General features: G+C 47.7%; 1 protein-coding gene across 1 annotated transcript in view; it reads left to right on the top strand.

Annotated features, from left to right (window-relative positions):
• Positions 1-4,483: 4,483 nt before the first annotated feature.
• The window catches only part of LOC306981814 (prospero homeobox protein 1-like), a 35,280-nt gene continuing 24,443 nt past the window's right edge, over positions 4,484-15,320 (top strand). Inside the window, exons 1-5 of the mRNA XM_079581524.1 lie at positions 4,484-5,031; positions 8,107-8,508; positions 8,831-9,376; positions 9,459-10,592; positions 14,480-14,587. Of these exons, the coding sequence (XP_079437650.1) occupies positions 8,158-8,508; positions 8,831-9,376; positions 9,459-10,592; positions 14,480-14,587 (2,139 nt within the window). The 5' untranslated portion in view covers positions 4,484-5,031; positions 8,107-8,157. The remainder of the gene's footprint in view (positions 5,032-8,106; positions 8,509-8,830; positions 9,377-9,458; positions 10,593-14,479; positions 14,588-15,320) is intronic.

Below are 15,320 nucleotides of genomic sequence, written 5' to 3'. Positions count from 1 at the left end.
CGCTCCCTGCCTCTCGCTCCCTGCCTCTCGCTCCCTGCCTCTCGCTCCCTGCCTCTCGCTCCCTGCCTCTCGCTCCCTGCCTCTCGCTCCCTGCCTCTCGCTCTCTGCCTCTCGCTCTCTGCCTCTCGCTCCCTGACTCTCGCTCCCTGCCTCTCGCTCTCTGCCTCTCGCTCTCTCTCCCTCTCGCTCTCTGCCTCTCGCTCTCTCTCCCTCTCGCTCTCTGCCTCTCGCTCTCTGCCCCTCGCTCTCTGCCTCTCGCTCTCTGCCTCTCGCGCTCTGCCTCTCGCTCCCTGCCTCTCGCTCTCTTCCTCTCGCTCTCTGCCTCTCGCTCTCTCTGCCTCTCGCTCTCTGCCTCTCGCTCTCTACCTCTCGCTCTCACTCTCTGTTATTTGTGGGCATGTTGAACCTAATTTACAATTTGGAATCATGTAAATTATAGAATTATGGCCCCACATCTGATATGTAAATCAAAAAATGCCACGTGAAAAAAAAACATGTTCGCTCCAAGGACCCTCAAATATACCCAGGACACACAGATCCAGGTACGTATTTGTCGAGGGATTGATACGTGTGTGTGTGTTGTATCTTCATCTCCCCGTGCCTCCTCACCTGCTCCATACGCGGCTTCTGTCGTCCACGTGCACGCTCGCCCGTGTTCGCACTCGCGTTCGGCGACCCTGGGACCCTCCTGACGGCGAGGGCTTTTAGCTGGTCTTGGCTAATGTTCTGAATAATGGCGTCTTGATGGAGGGAGCGGAGGAAGAGGAGGAGAGACGGAGGAGAGAGAATCAGACCATCTTTCGCCATTATCAGTCCGCCTCATTATTCGCTCCAGCCCATTTGAACATGAGAGTAGAAACTGGTTGAAGAAATTGTAGTTGTTAGCGTCATTTTTCCCCATGCAGCACCTTTTACTTCGACTATACTTCGGACAGGGTTCTGACAGGTTTGGGATTGGTTCAGACTTGGACCGGTCGTGTGTTTCTACATCACAAGAGCATCTGAACTGTGACACGTGAACAGATTCTCCAGCTCGGGTCCACGTGTGGCCTCCCAGGTAAGACCGTGACGAAACAGGGAGACCATAGTTCAAGATGTGGAGCCCATAATGACCGTCACAAATCTTGGGACTTGTGAATGCGCAAAGTAATGGGGGGCAGAAGGTCAGGGCCGAGAAATTAAAAGCTCACCGGAGATAATAGGCATCGCCATAAAGAACCTCAGTGAAGTTGGCCCTCATCAAATACAGAGTCAAGTCAGTCATTTGTGCTGGTTCAAAGATATCAAAGATATAAGTCATATTTCAATTCATTCACACAGTTCGGAGTAACCCTCTTCACTTCAGTGGTTTCTTTCTGGTTTCTTCCTGGGTTATCTTGCTTTTGATGAAAGGGAGAAAGTATGTTTCTATTTCCACTGCTGCTTGCAGAGGGAGCTCCAGGCCAACGGCTCATTCTGTGTCTCCTTATATGATCCATGATGTAAAATCAGAACGCCACATATGCATGATCTGTCCTCTTTAATATGTCTATCTCCCACTCAAACTCTTCCATCTCCCCTCGCACTCCTCTATCTCCCCCACCAGTGTGCTGAAGAGGAACTCCACTTTTGTGTGCGCCGTCAACAGTCTTTTTAAAAGCGGTCTGAGGCGTGTGTGTGTCCTGGAGGAAAGTAACTAAAGGATAAAGGAGAGAGGCAGACATGTACAGAAAGAAAGTAGAAAGGAAAGAGAAATACATTAATTCAAGCAAAAGTAAAAGGAATGTACTGGAAGGAAGGAAGGAAGGAAGGAAGGAAGGAAGGAAGGAAGGAAGGAAGGAAGGAAGGAAGGAAGGAAGGAAGGAAGGAAAGACAGAAGAAAAGAAAAGAAAAGAAAAGAAAAGAAAAAAGAAAGAAAGAAAGAAAGAAGATTGAAAGAAGAAAGGAAAGACAGAAGGAAAGAAGGAAGAAGGAAGAAAAAAGAAAGAAAGAAAGAAAGAAATTGATGGAAAGAAGAAAGGAAAGAAAGAAACAAGAAAGATAGAGATAGATAGATAGATAGATAGATAGATAGATAGATAGATAGATAGATAGATAGATAGATAGATAGATAGATAGATAGATAGATAGATAGATAGATAGATAGATAGATAGATAGATAGATAGATAGATAGATAGATAGATAGATAGATAGATAGATAGATAGATAGCGTCGCTCCCTTTTCACGCTGACTTAACTCTGCCCGCGGCTCTCTGTTTGTGCGCGTGTGTTTACGTTGTAACGCGGCCACTCTCCTCTTCGGCAGCGGGAGGTAAAGACAGAGTCCAGGGCCACTAACCACTCTCCCTCCTATCCCTCCTCGCCCCCCTCTCTCCCCCTCAAAGCGACCGTGCGGCGGGGCGTCGACAACAACAACACCGGGGCGGGTGAGCCAATTACGCACACACTCGGTCCGTGTGTGTGTTTTTTTTTTTTTTTACGCACACCTCGCAATTGGATGACCACCTCGAATGGCTGATGAAGAGCGAGCATTTAAAGGAATTTTTGCGGGGCCAGGATCACGGGATTGAGACGGTACAAAAAAAAAGAAGAAGCAGCCGCCGAATTTTCCGTGGTGGAAAAAAAAAGGAAAAAAAAAAGTAGTGTAACCCAAATTCCGTTAAATGGTGCATGGGTATTCAAAATCGGTTAGAAGCAAGACATTAAACAGACGTTATTAAAGCAAACAACACTTCGTATGTATTCAGGGAACCGATGGGAAAAGGTGTGAAATCTGGACGACACTTTTACTCCGCGAACTCGAGACTCGGGACGCGGAAGAAGCGGCCCGTCCGTCCGCCCGTGCGTCCCCGTTGTTTATGCGCGCGTAATTACCCGCGCGTTATGGCGCAGCGCACAGGACTTGACCCTGCAGCCTCGGGAGAGAAAGGCTGGAGTCTAGACCGCGAGGAAACGTTAGTATTAATTGTGGAGTTTCCAAGAAAAGGCCCGTTGAGCCTTAAGACGCTGCACACTCAATATTTGTATCGAGTTGTAATTTGGCCCTATATCGGCAACTCCATATTTTATTGTTTTTTTTTATTTTTTTACTCGCCAAATTGACATTGTTTCCCTCACTCTCTTAACTGCCCAGCAAGATCTTATATCTTTTGCCAGACGGTTTTGTTTTAATAAGAAAACGCGTGGATTTCAGAGTTTCATTTTTAAACACACTGCCAAAAAAACAACACAAAATGTTTTTACGTGGAGGAAAAACACCTACGCGTAATTTTCTAAGTCATCATTTATCTGTGTCTTAAAGGAAGTCAGGTCTAAATAATTCGCCGACACACACACACACACACACACGCGCACAAACAAGCCTTAAAAAGCATCGTTTAATTCTGCTGCAAATACCGACAATCCCCGTGCGTAATGCCGGAGCCAGGGCGCAGCGCAAGGTCCTCATTCCGCCATGTGCGCGTATTTATTACTGCGCAACAATAGGGCAATTCTCAGCCCAATTTCCCTGACCTCGTTTCGAAACAGAGAGAGCACCGCGGCGCTTCACGGAAATTGTTTTTTCTTTCTTTCTTTCATTTTTTTTTTATCTCAATAACTGTCAACAGCGCACTCGCATGTAGCTATGTATTTTTAGAACAAACACCTTTTTCTTTTCCCATTAACAAAGCGGGCCTAAACATGAGACGCACGAAGGACGCGGGCATTCGGTGCAAAATGTACAAATATCTCCACACAAAAAAACTAAAATGTACAGAACTGACAAATATCCGCTCTTCTGGTTTCTCTTGATTCGAGTGGAAGTCTCTCATGAGGAGAGTCTCTTCAATTAGCCGCTCCGGCGTCACTCAACATTAATGGCATTTCTTTAAAGTTGTGCCTTTTGTGCGCGCACACACACGCGCGCGCGCTCACACAGACTCTACAAACGGGCGCGCAACAATTAGTAATTAAAAATGAGTCTGAGCGCAGGACATGAGTGAAATGACTGTCCTCACGAGCGCGTTGTCTTTTTATTATTTGACTTAAAAAATGCAAGGTTCAAAGACTAAATCTGCACGTTGTTTCTGGATAAAAGTGCCTGGGCCGAAGTGAAATAATCTCAAGTGGAAAATGATCTCTTTTTTTAGGCAAATGGGCGCGCGTATGGGAAATGCGTAAAACGCGTTCTTGTGTTTATCCATAAACACGTAGAGCCCAGTCAAATGGTGCCACGGGTAAAAGTTAAAAAAGAACAAAAATTGGCCATGGAGTTTCTGAAGATCTTGTAAGTGTGAAAGGTGAAGTGAAATGACCGTGCGTAAAAGACGTTCCTGTTCATCCGTAAAAACACATGACCCAATTATATTGTTAAATTCCCAAACAATTAGAATAATATTAATATAATAATAACAACAATAATAATTGTGATGAGCACGATATGAAATGCGTGTAATGTCTCACGTGCCTGGTTTAGTTTATTAGATGATTAAATGATTGAAAACTGCCTCGTGGCGTTCTATAAAAAAGGTAAAATCACTTCCATGACCATGTCTTGGCACAGTGGTTGGAGAGAGTGTCCGTTTGGAGGAGCACTATGTTTAGCCCGTGTTCTGCGGCGCCTGTGCCGTGTCCCTGTGCGCTCTCCGCGCGCTCTGGCTGGCTCTTCGCTCCTCGAGGCTCCTTTATAAACACTCTCCGCGTGGCCGGCTCCTCTTCCTTATTGGTCAGGTGGAGCGATGACGCAGCGTCTTCACGTATCCTTCACGCGCCTCTCGTCTTGTTCCTTATAGGAGTCTTGCCGTCGGGACGGAGCGAGAAACACGAACTGAGTGGCCGTGTGCGCTTGATACTAAACACTGCTCATCCCGCGGAGGAGAGCCGAGCTCGACGCAGCACTCACTCTCTCTCACTGGCACACATACACACGCGCGCGCGTGCTCACACGTGCACGCACGCACACTCTCCGCTCCGTGAGCTTCTCTTCTTTCCCCGCAGTGAGGTCCGCGCAGATCAGTGTCCCGTGTGCGCCGTTTCTTCGAAGGAGTCGCTCCGAGGAACCCGACGAACAAGTAGGTGCCGTCTTCTGTGTGTCGCGCTCATTTCGCCCCTTTGAACCGCGCTTTGTGCGTTTTGTTTGTTTGTGTCTGACCTTTATCCGTGTCCGGTGGAACATAACTTCCATTTAACAGCGAGAGCCTGCGTTTAGGCTCGCTCCTGAACAAAGTTGTGCGTGTTACAGGCTGCGGGGCGTTCACGAAGAGTTTATCCGTCTGATTCTGTGGATGTTTGTTCAGGGGAGTTCATACCTTTTAGATTTAAAGAGAAAACCTTTCCTGAAAATCCGGAATTGTTTTCCATAAACCAATTTTAATTAGTGTCTTTGGGAACCAGGTCTAAAATCAGGTTTAAACAAAGTCTCTAAAACACGACAGACTTTTAGAGAAGCAGCAAAAGCAAAAGCTTAAGTTGATATCTGGACTGTATGGATTGTCCTTGTTGGATTTCCGTTCTCTTCCAAATGTTGTCTTCACTAACTTATTGTTGCTGGTCATCTAGAGAGAAAAGCCCTGAGAAAACTTCTCTCTTGTCCAAGCAAACTTAGACGCCGCTGATAAACCCTGATAACGAAGTATTTCTAGTTTGGAATTTCATGGCATGAGGAGAGCGTGTGCCAGGGCAGTCCAGCCCGGAGCGGAGGGAGACCCCGCTCAGAGCGCACTGTCAGGCGAGGAGAGGGAGAGCCGCACGTCGCACTTTCACTCGGTGCTAAAATTAATTGCTAGAACTTATTTGAACATCTAATACAACTGCTTTCAGAAAAGAAACTGATGAGATTTCTTTATTATTTTTTGTTGTTGTTATTTCCGGAAAAGTGGCCAACAATCCGAGAACTTTCCCTCAGTCATTTGCCGCGCACTTCAGAGAGCACGGTGGGTTCTGACTCCGTTTATGTATTTATTTTATTCTACTGAACAGAGAAAGGGCTCCTTGAATATCCGTTCATCGCTCTCCAAAACGCGTGTGGAGAAGGGTGAGTGGGAAAGTGTGGAAGTGGGTCACTGCCACTGGGCTAAACGGGGCTTCGACCGCCATCAACGACACTCCAACCAACGCGCCACCAAACGACTTTTAACACGGTGACGAAATACAAAAACGACTCACTGGGGCAGTTGTTGGAAGCACATGCTTTCTCAAATTTATAAATGACTCCCCTAAACCGATAAGAAAGACGCTCCTTTCCTTGTGCGTTCGCGTGCGTAAAAACGGCCCAAAAGTTGCTTGCATTTTGGGCGACGAAATGTAGAACCAGGTTTAATATGGCTTCAGCTTTGTTGACGTGTTGGATGCAATGATTTTTCTGAGGAGATTTTTTTGATACATTTCGCCTTATTTTGGGGGGGTTCAAAGCTCAATACATCAGATAAGGAGAGCGTAAGAAAAAAGAGGCTATTGTTAATCAAAATGAAACGACTGGGAGGCTATTTTAAGTGCAAAAATGCAATTTGAGGAAATGACACTTGAAGTTTCAATTTCGAGTTAGTCCCAGTGCTATAATTAAAGTGTCCCTGTGAAGATGAAGCGTTTTATTTGTTTTCCGGCAAAACAGATTACACTGGAAATTCTGGCAAAAAAGGAGAGCTTTGCCTGCAGTGTCTAAAAAAAACACACACACATCTCGTTTTAGGTGAGAAAGAGAAGTGAAACCTCTTTATTGGTTTGAGGTTTACACACAAATCTGTGCCAGGTGTGTTCTATAGAGAGGAAGAGGGCTCGAGAGAAGGTTTGGCAGGTGTTTTTTGGTCATGGGAACACTGGGCGAAGTACACGAGAAGTTGAAATTATTTTTGGAGGTATTTTTTTCTTCCTCAGAATATTTGGTCAATATAAGGAAATGTTATGGAACTATAAGCTTTTATTTTCGGTGTAAAGGCGATATACTGCAGGTGCGTTCGGGAAAATTCTACTTTTGCTGTAGATTAATGATGTAAATGTGAGGGGAAAAATGCATTCCAAACTTTTAATGTTTTTATGTGGAATCAAGGCGTTTGAGAGTAAAATAAAGAAATAACCAAAATTGATTGAGACGCGGGTTTAAAACGACGACTTTCATTGGCTGATCTCTTTAAAAGCCTTTGTGTAAACTAGTTATCATCCTCATCTGTACAAATTGAAATATCGCCTTGTTTTTTTCATATTCAAAGCTCCATACATCAGGTGAGGAAGTAGATATCACCAGGTTTTGAGCCTGGCTTCGTGAAATAAACCTATCGACGGCTGCTTATAGGTTTAGGGGTTAGGTAGCAGCACACGTGCACAATGTCCGAGACTGACTGACTCAATGGCAGCTCGGACAATTTACCGAAGGACTCTCCCCCCCTGCTCTCTTTCACGCTGTTTTGTGCTGATTGCCGCTCCTAAACTCCACCAAATGAAACACAATGACAGGACATTTCTTGTGTCTAACAGTTTGGAAGGAAGGGAAAAGTGCGAACAGCAGCAAGAAGTTAGAGCAAAAATGGCTCAAATTGGCTGTATTTTCGGTGATAAAATCTAAACAATGAGAAAGATTGTCTTTTTTTGGACACATTTACTACGATTTGTTCAAAGGATTTTGGATCTTGAATAAGATGGGGAAGAAAAAATCTGCTCTTCTATTCTATAGATCGGTAATTTTGCCAGACCAGGAATTCAATCTTTTTTAACTCCTTTCTGAAAAGTATTCAATAACGTGTTATGTGCGAGAATCTCTGCGGGGGCTTTTTAAGATGAGATGCTTTGGAGAAAAAAGGCCTTTAAAGTTACAATTATCCATTCAAATCCATAGAGAAATGGTGTCTAGTGTGAGAACATTTGGCAAATGCTTTTTGTAAGTGGAGTGTAAACTGGAGATAGCGGTGATGTTTGCGAGTGTGTGTGTGTGTGTGTGTGTGTGTGTGTGTGTGTGTGTGTGTGTGTGCGATGAAATCAATTATGGAGTGCAAATGCATGTTAATGAACACATGTGGGACTCATGCATGTAAACACGCCACACTGGCCATGGCCTCATCTCCGTTGTCCCACACTCACACTCGCAAACACACTCTCATTTCATTGAAATATGTAAAAGCCTCTCCCCTCCCTCTGATGTTGTTGTTGTTGTGCAGGTCCCGTGAGCACGAGGACTCCCGGACATGTCCCTGTAGCTGCCCTGCGTGATGCCTGATCATGACGCCGCGTCCCTCCTGAGCGGACAGAACAAGCGCAGACGGGTGGACATCGGAGTCAAGCGAACGGTGGCCATCTACAGCCGCGCACGCGAGAACTTCCTATTCCACAGCATGAACCAGTCCCACGGCGGCCCAGAGCAGGAGGCCGACTGCTCGCTGGTCGCTCACGGCCACGGCGGGTCCAGCGGCGACGGGGAGAAGTCCAACGTCCTGAGGAAGCTGCTGAAGAGGGCCAACTCCTACGAAGACGCCATGATGCCCTTCCCCGGGGCCACCATCATCTCGCAGCTCCTCAAGAGCAACATGGGCAAGAACGGAGGCAGTGACTCGGGCTTCCAGGTACAAATTCAGTGACAGCATGTGCAACTCACACGCCTTCTGTTGGACAGAAAACATCCCAAGGTTTGACTGACATGTGTCTGTGGTTTTACTGACGTGTGTCTGTTGTTTCACTTAAGTGTGTCTGTGGTTTGACTGACGTGAGCCTGTGGTTTTACTGACGTGTGTCTGTGGTTTCACTGACGAGTGTCTGTTGTTTGACTGACGTGTGTCTGTGGTTTCACAGACGTGTGTCTGTGATTTCACTCACGTGTGTCTGTGGTTTCACTGACGAGTGTCCAGCGTGCAGCAGACTGATGCCTGTCCATGTGTCTCTCTTCAGGGCAGCGGGGCTCTGTCCAGTGGGGGCTCAGAGATCCAGGGGGAAGACGGCTGCAGTAACTCGTCTCGTGACCGGGACAGTCCCTCTGACTGTCTGTCCCCCGGGCCCCCGCCTTCCTCCTCTGCCTTTGGGAGGCCCCCACCCGCCTCTCTCCTCAGCTCACACGCCCCCTCTCAGCCGCTGTCTCTGTCCTCCTTTGACTTGGACCGACTGTCAGATGAACACCTCCGGGCCAAGCGGGCTCGAGTAGAGAACATCATCCGGGGCATGAGCCACTCCCCTCTGGTGCGCCCCAGCACAGGGGAACACAACCAAGAGCCAGGCCGGGACAGCGGTGGCACGGACCACAGAGACTCTCATCACAGCTCCTCTCTGCTCAGCTCCCCGGGCTCAAGAGGCGGGCTCGGAGTGGAGGCCTACCGCGAGAACAAGAGGAAACAACGGCTGCCGCAGCAGCAGCACAGCTTCACTGCACTGGTGTGCTCCAGGCAGGAGCACAGGCAGCAGGAGCGGCGGCAGCTCCGACTGCAGCTGGAGGATATGCAGGTGAGAGCTCTCAATGCATTTTATACAGTACACACCATCTTCATCTTCATGCAGTTAACCTCTGCTCTCCTGTGCCCCACAGAAACAGCTGCGGCAGCTGCAGGAGAAGTTCTATCAGATCTATGACTCCGAGACAGAGGATGAGGACACTGGGGCGGAGCGTGGAGGGGACAGAGAGGAGGACGGAAACCTCTCTGAGGACAGTGTCCGCTCGGACGGGCTGGAGGACAGAGTCAGAGACAGGAGCCGCCATGACGACCTGTCAGAGCTGGACCCAGGGCTGTTCCTGGACAGAGCGCGGGCCCTGCTGAGGGAGCAGGCTCTGATTGATGGAGAGCTTGAGGAGACAGACCGGGGGACAGAGGAAGAGCGCAGCAGGATGAAGAGGAGGCCCGGGGGGAGGCACCTGGCTGAGACACTGAAACAGGAGCTGAACTGTGCCGTGTCTCAGGTGGTGGACACAGTGGTCAAAGGCTTCTCCTCTCCAAAGCAGAGCAGCAGTCACTGCCTCAGCAGCACACCAGCCGCCCCCTCATCCTCCTCCAACTCCTCCTCCTGCCCCCCTCCCTTCGCCCCGCTCCCCTCCCTCACCCCAGACTCTCGCTTTGGCACCGGTGCACTGGGGCTCAGTCTGAACAGTGACAGTAGTCCCACTCCAAACTTCCACCACTCATCGTCTCAGCGGCTGCACTGCTTTGGAGACGTGCTGATGCCCAGCCCACTGGACTCTTTCAATGGGCTCAGCAGCAGACTGAGCGGAGTGCCCATCCCCAACGACCAGACAGAGGCGCTGCCTCTAGTGGTGCGTAAGAGCGGTGCAGAGAACAGTGAGCACTCCCTGGCCCCGCCCCCTCCCCCACATCACCCCTCGCTCCACCCCTCTCCACTTACAGCCTCTTTGGGCTTCAGTCCCCCTTCTTTTCGACACCCATTCCCTCTGCCCCTCATGGGCTACCCTTTCCAAGGCCACCTGGGCTCACACGGACCACCAGGCTATCCTCATGGGCACAAAGACCACCACAGGATCTCCCCCGATTCTCTGGACATGAGCCGGGAGACGATGAGCCTCAGAACCAAGATGAACCTTAGCCTGAATCACCACGCACACCGACAGAGCTCCCCGAATCACGGGCCCGACGCCCTGTCCCTGTCCCTCATCAAGTCTGAGTGTGGAGACCTCCAGGACATGGACATCTCTCCGTACTCTGGCACCACTGTATCCTTTGTGTTCACATGTCAGATGTGTAATAGTGAACATACTTGTATCACTCCTAATTACGCTGAGCTGTCTCAGGGCGCGGCGGGCAGTAGTCAGTGCATGTGCAGGGCCCCGGCAGTGGAGCCCCTTGTGTCCTGTGTAAGTGGCAGATGAAGGGGGGTGTGGAGGGTCTTGTAAGAGGCGCAGATGAAACGCCCTCTCTCTCTGGCTCTTTTAAGTGCGTGCGGCAGGTTATGCTGTTTGGAGCCGCTCTTCCTCCTCTGCCTCGGTGGAGCTGTTAGCTTCTCTTTCATCACACACACTTTGTACATAAACGCTCAAAGCTGATCACATCTGCGCAGGTGTTTACCGAGGTCTTCTGAGTCACACGCGCCACGTTACACAGCAACTACAATCAACCCTTTCACAAGAAACAAGCCACCCCCGGCAAACACACGAGAAATCAGGCAATACAAATACTTAGATGCGCAACAACGAACTAAAGATCTGCTCGTTTTTCTTGCAGCTTGGACACTTCTGACGCAGAGATTTCTCAGAGGTGCAGTGTTGTAATGAAATTGTCTTCTGCAGTAGTTTTGATCATGTTTCAGTGGTTGGAGAAAGAAGACATTTCTTACAGGGTCTATCTGAAAGAATCCACTGAATAAAATCTCAATTCGTCAAACCCCTTTGATGCTCCAGGACCAATTGTTAGGTTTCTGGTAGGTTTTCGATGCTGATGGATCTGTCTCCAAGGTTCCATATACATTCCATCCAGGAAACCTATGAGAAACTCCAAAAAACATGATACTTTTGAGAGTTTGAAACTTTTACTTTACTTAAAAGTTGCATAATGCCCTTTTAAGTAAATGGGTTTAAACCAAAATACTTTTCCTGTTAAAGAATGTAGCAGCCAGCACAGATACCTTTTGAGAACAAGTATTTTTTTCATGTCACTCCTTTTTCTCGTGTTTACCTGCGGGGTTGCCAACATCCCTCGAGGTCTCCAGCGTGTCTTGATCCGGCGCCGTTTGCTCGCGAACAGGTGCTTTCTCTCAAACTGTTTTTGTCTGGCCTCGTCATTCCTAACCTTTCACGGCGGCGCGGCACATTGTGCGGAACAAAGTACGCAGAAAGAGGCGACTTTGAACCCGACACAACACAAACTCAGAGGAGAGGACGCGATCACAAACGGCAAAAGATCTTCAAAAAGACAATTCAGAGGTGGCTTTAATTAAAAACGCGCCAAAACGTGACACCGCCGTTTGATGCCGCCCGTGCCTTTCAGAGCAAAGGGCCGTCCCGTTCAGGAGCGAGGGGGGGGGGGCGCCCGTCTTTCAAAGTGGACATTAGGATTTCAAAGATATGTGGCCACTTCAATGTGGTCCATTGAGGGCTTTGTATGAAAAAATGCAAGGCTGCTTTCTTTGGTACAAACGGGCATTTTTAGATCGCTGGTCGTCAATGGCCAAAGCAAAGAATGCTCGACGATTCCGTGCATTTTGGAAAAAACAAGAACATGAATGCCAACTTTCTTTGAAAATATTTTAAAGATTTCGACCAGAAATGAATTCAAAACAATAGATTGCTGTAATTAAATGGCCTTTCCACATGAAGCTCAAACCGGCGCAGAGTTCAATGTCTTCTCTTTGACGTTGCTTTTTCACTTTTATGTCAAAGACGCGATTGCTGCCATTGGAAAGTTGGTCAAAACAAGCAGCAACATATCTATGGAGAGCAGATAATGAAATAAATACATTTCATTGTAGTTACTGCAAAATGCTAAGGTTTTAAGGTTGAGGTTAAAAGTCCAATGAAAGAAGAACTTAACTTCTTTCATTGGACTTAGTAGACTTAGTAGTAGTGGTCCAAACTCATTCCTAAATTTCTCAACATTAACAAAAATAAAAACTTGCCGACAATGATGATATTGATACAAATGCTTTATAATTAGATGCATGCATGTTTACAATATACTAAAGGAGAAAAAAAACACAAATTTTGCTACACTATAAGAAAATTCGATCAAGGCATACTCAAGCTGCTGTCTGTGTTCAAGCCTTCCCTCAATTGTATAATAAAACCACATTTTGTAATAATCTGCCACGTAAACACTCTTCTTACTCAGAACATAAAAAAAAGGAAAAAAACTTTTAAAAATTTCCATGGGGGGTCCTCCCGCATCCCTCCATTCAACACTGCTATAAGGTATCTAATACATTCACGAAAATCTATCCGCTTTCTTCTACTTATCGTCTGTTTGTACACAGCACGGAAAAACCCTCCTCCCCCTTTTCTCTTTTTCACTCACGGCCAAACTCGCACACACCTGGCAGCGAGCTCGAGTTACACCCCACACAGTAAAGCGACTGAGGCAATGGCCGAATAAACCAACCTGCGCCACGGAAGGAACAATCGGCGTCACGGCTAACCTCATTGAGCGCTGTTGTTTTAATGCATATTGTTGCTGCTATGAGCGGATGAGGGGGGACGTGGACAGGCCGGCATGCATGTTAACAAGGCCATCGGTGTTGTTGCTCCGATAATGCATGATGGATGACGATGCGACTCCAGGGGGATTCGCGGCTCTTCGGAGGGAGCCGAATCTCTGGGTTGTTGCCTGCTCTGCTGTTAGGCTGTTACTGGTGCTTTAGTTCTGTTACATCTGAGTAAAATTACATGGAAAACAGATGTTAAAGGGGACATGCAGTACAGGTATCATGCAACAGCAACAGCATTTTCATTATGATTGTGCGATTCTCATGGAAGACTATATTTATATTTCTGTAGACCTGTTCTGAGCAAAAAAAATGCAATGCAAGTTCTCTATCATTTAATATTTTCATATAAGGTGTGAGTAATTGGAGTCTGTAGAAGCTACTATAGTGGAGATCTTGCATTAGCATATTGCAAGACTCATTTTGGGAAATAAAGTCATAAAGATCCCCCGCAGACCTTCGCGGTTGGCGTCTTCCAAAAGGAAAGGTTTGATTCCAGGGCATTGCAAAGGAGGATGAGGAGAGTTTCACCGCAGAACCAGGCAAGTCATGTTTTTTCATGACCGTTGATGGCATGAGAGTTGGCAAAGTGTAAAAATGAAGACGTTGAGGGACAAAACGAAGCAAAAACATGCACAGAAAGCAGCTTTAAAGGATACAATTATGTGTGACATCGGTGCGGTGTGGTCGTCTTCCTCTTATCCTCTTTGCGGTCGCATGGGGGTGTTGGCGTGTGCGCCCGTGTGTTGTCTGTGCGCTAATTGACCTTGTGTGCGGATGGAGGGGGGGGGGGGAGCTCCATTGATTGCCTCATCTTCTCTGATAGATTATAGAGCCGTTAATGTAGTGGCGAAATGGCAGAGTGGCGGGGCGCAGATGTTGCCTCGCAAAAAAAGAGGGAAAAAAAAAACATGCACGCACCGGAATCACACACACACGATACGAACTAGGCACCGACAATTAGGATGTAACGCGGCGGAGGCGGAGGGGACGACACGGCGGGTCTGGGTGGAAGAGAGAGAGAGAGAGAGGGTGTGGGACTCGAGCCAAAGCCGGCAGGTGCTAGTGTTTGCTTTGGTGACTGGAGAAATACGGGGCCTCGTAAAAGCACTCGCTCTTTGTCAGAACGTACGACACTCACGTCCTGCTTTTATCGCCGCTGTCGAGCCGATTTCGCCAAGACACTGTTACCGGGATACTGTGTGAGACGCGTGGATTGGCGTTGAGATTAGATAAGACGTCTCCAAAGTGCTTGAATCAAAGGGGAATGTTATGATCCCCGGAACCAGAACGGACGGTCTTCGAAAGTGAAGACCGTTGAGCTTTATTTTGCCTTGTCGTCGGTGTTTGTGTAAAAGTGATGCCAGTCGACCGATACTGCCTGTGCTCCTTAACCCAAAGTGCCAGATCCAGGAGGGCCTGTCGCCAAACCACCTGAAGAAGGCCAAGCTGATGTTCTTCTACACGCGCTACCCATCCTCCAACATGCTCAAGATGTTCTTCGGAGACGTCAAGGTAAGGCCCTACACTCCTCCGTGGAACGACTATCAGCAACGGCTTAAAAGTGCTTGTGTAGACAATCGGCCACATCTTTTTGGTTTCATGGTTAGGTAGAGTGTGCGGAGTCCTCTTTATCAGCCTGTTAGAAAAGAAGTGCACAAGTTCTGGCTAAAGTTTCGATTTGAAGTCTGTGTCCATTCCACTGTCAGTGCAAGGGAAAGACAGGACTGGGGCAGGAACAGGGGCGGAGCTGACAAAGGCAGCAGAAGCACTGGGGACCCGCCGTAGAGGAGCTAAGGGGGCCCCACAGGGAAACACTACCACACATGAAAAAGCCATAGCAGCTATTAAAGAGTGGGTGTTGCTGTAATACAATGGTTCCACCACCTCCAGAAGTCAACCTTTAACATCTGAAGGCGACAACTACACAAACCACTATAAGCCGAGTAATGGTGATGAAAAAAGAACATCTTCTGTTCATCTTCATTTCCAAGCTCCTGTACAGGGAGCTGTAGAATTGTTCTCTTAACATGTCATGAATCAAAATCGTTAAATTCACTAAAACAGAAGAGCCATTTGGGAGCCAAAAGATCAGATCCCACTGAGCAGTTCGTGGGTGAAGAGTCCCATCACGGTGCTTAATATGGAACGACTCCATCGACAGACGGGGCCGTTCGATTGTAAACAGGTACAGCCTCCGTAGATTCAGTTACACCTGTGTTTTATTCATGCGCATTTCCAACACGTT

Source organism: Gobius niger (genome assembly GCF_951799975.1).
Source record: "Gobius niger genome assembly, chromosome: 23".
Taxonomy (NCBI): domain Eukaryota; kingdom Metazoa; phylum Chordata; class Actinopteri; order Gobiiformes; family Gobiidae; genus Gobius; species Gobius niger.
The sequence above is the reverse complement of the archived record's forward strand: the minus strand, read 5'-3'. Positions and strand labels throughout refer to the sequence as shown.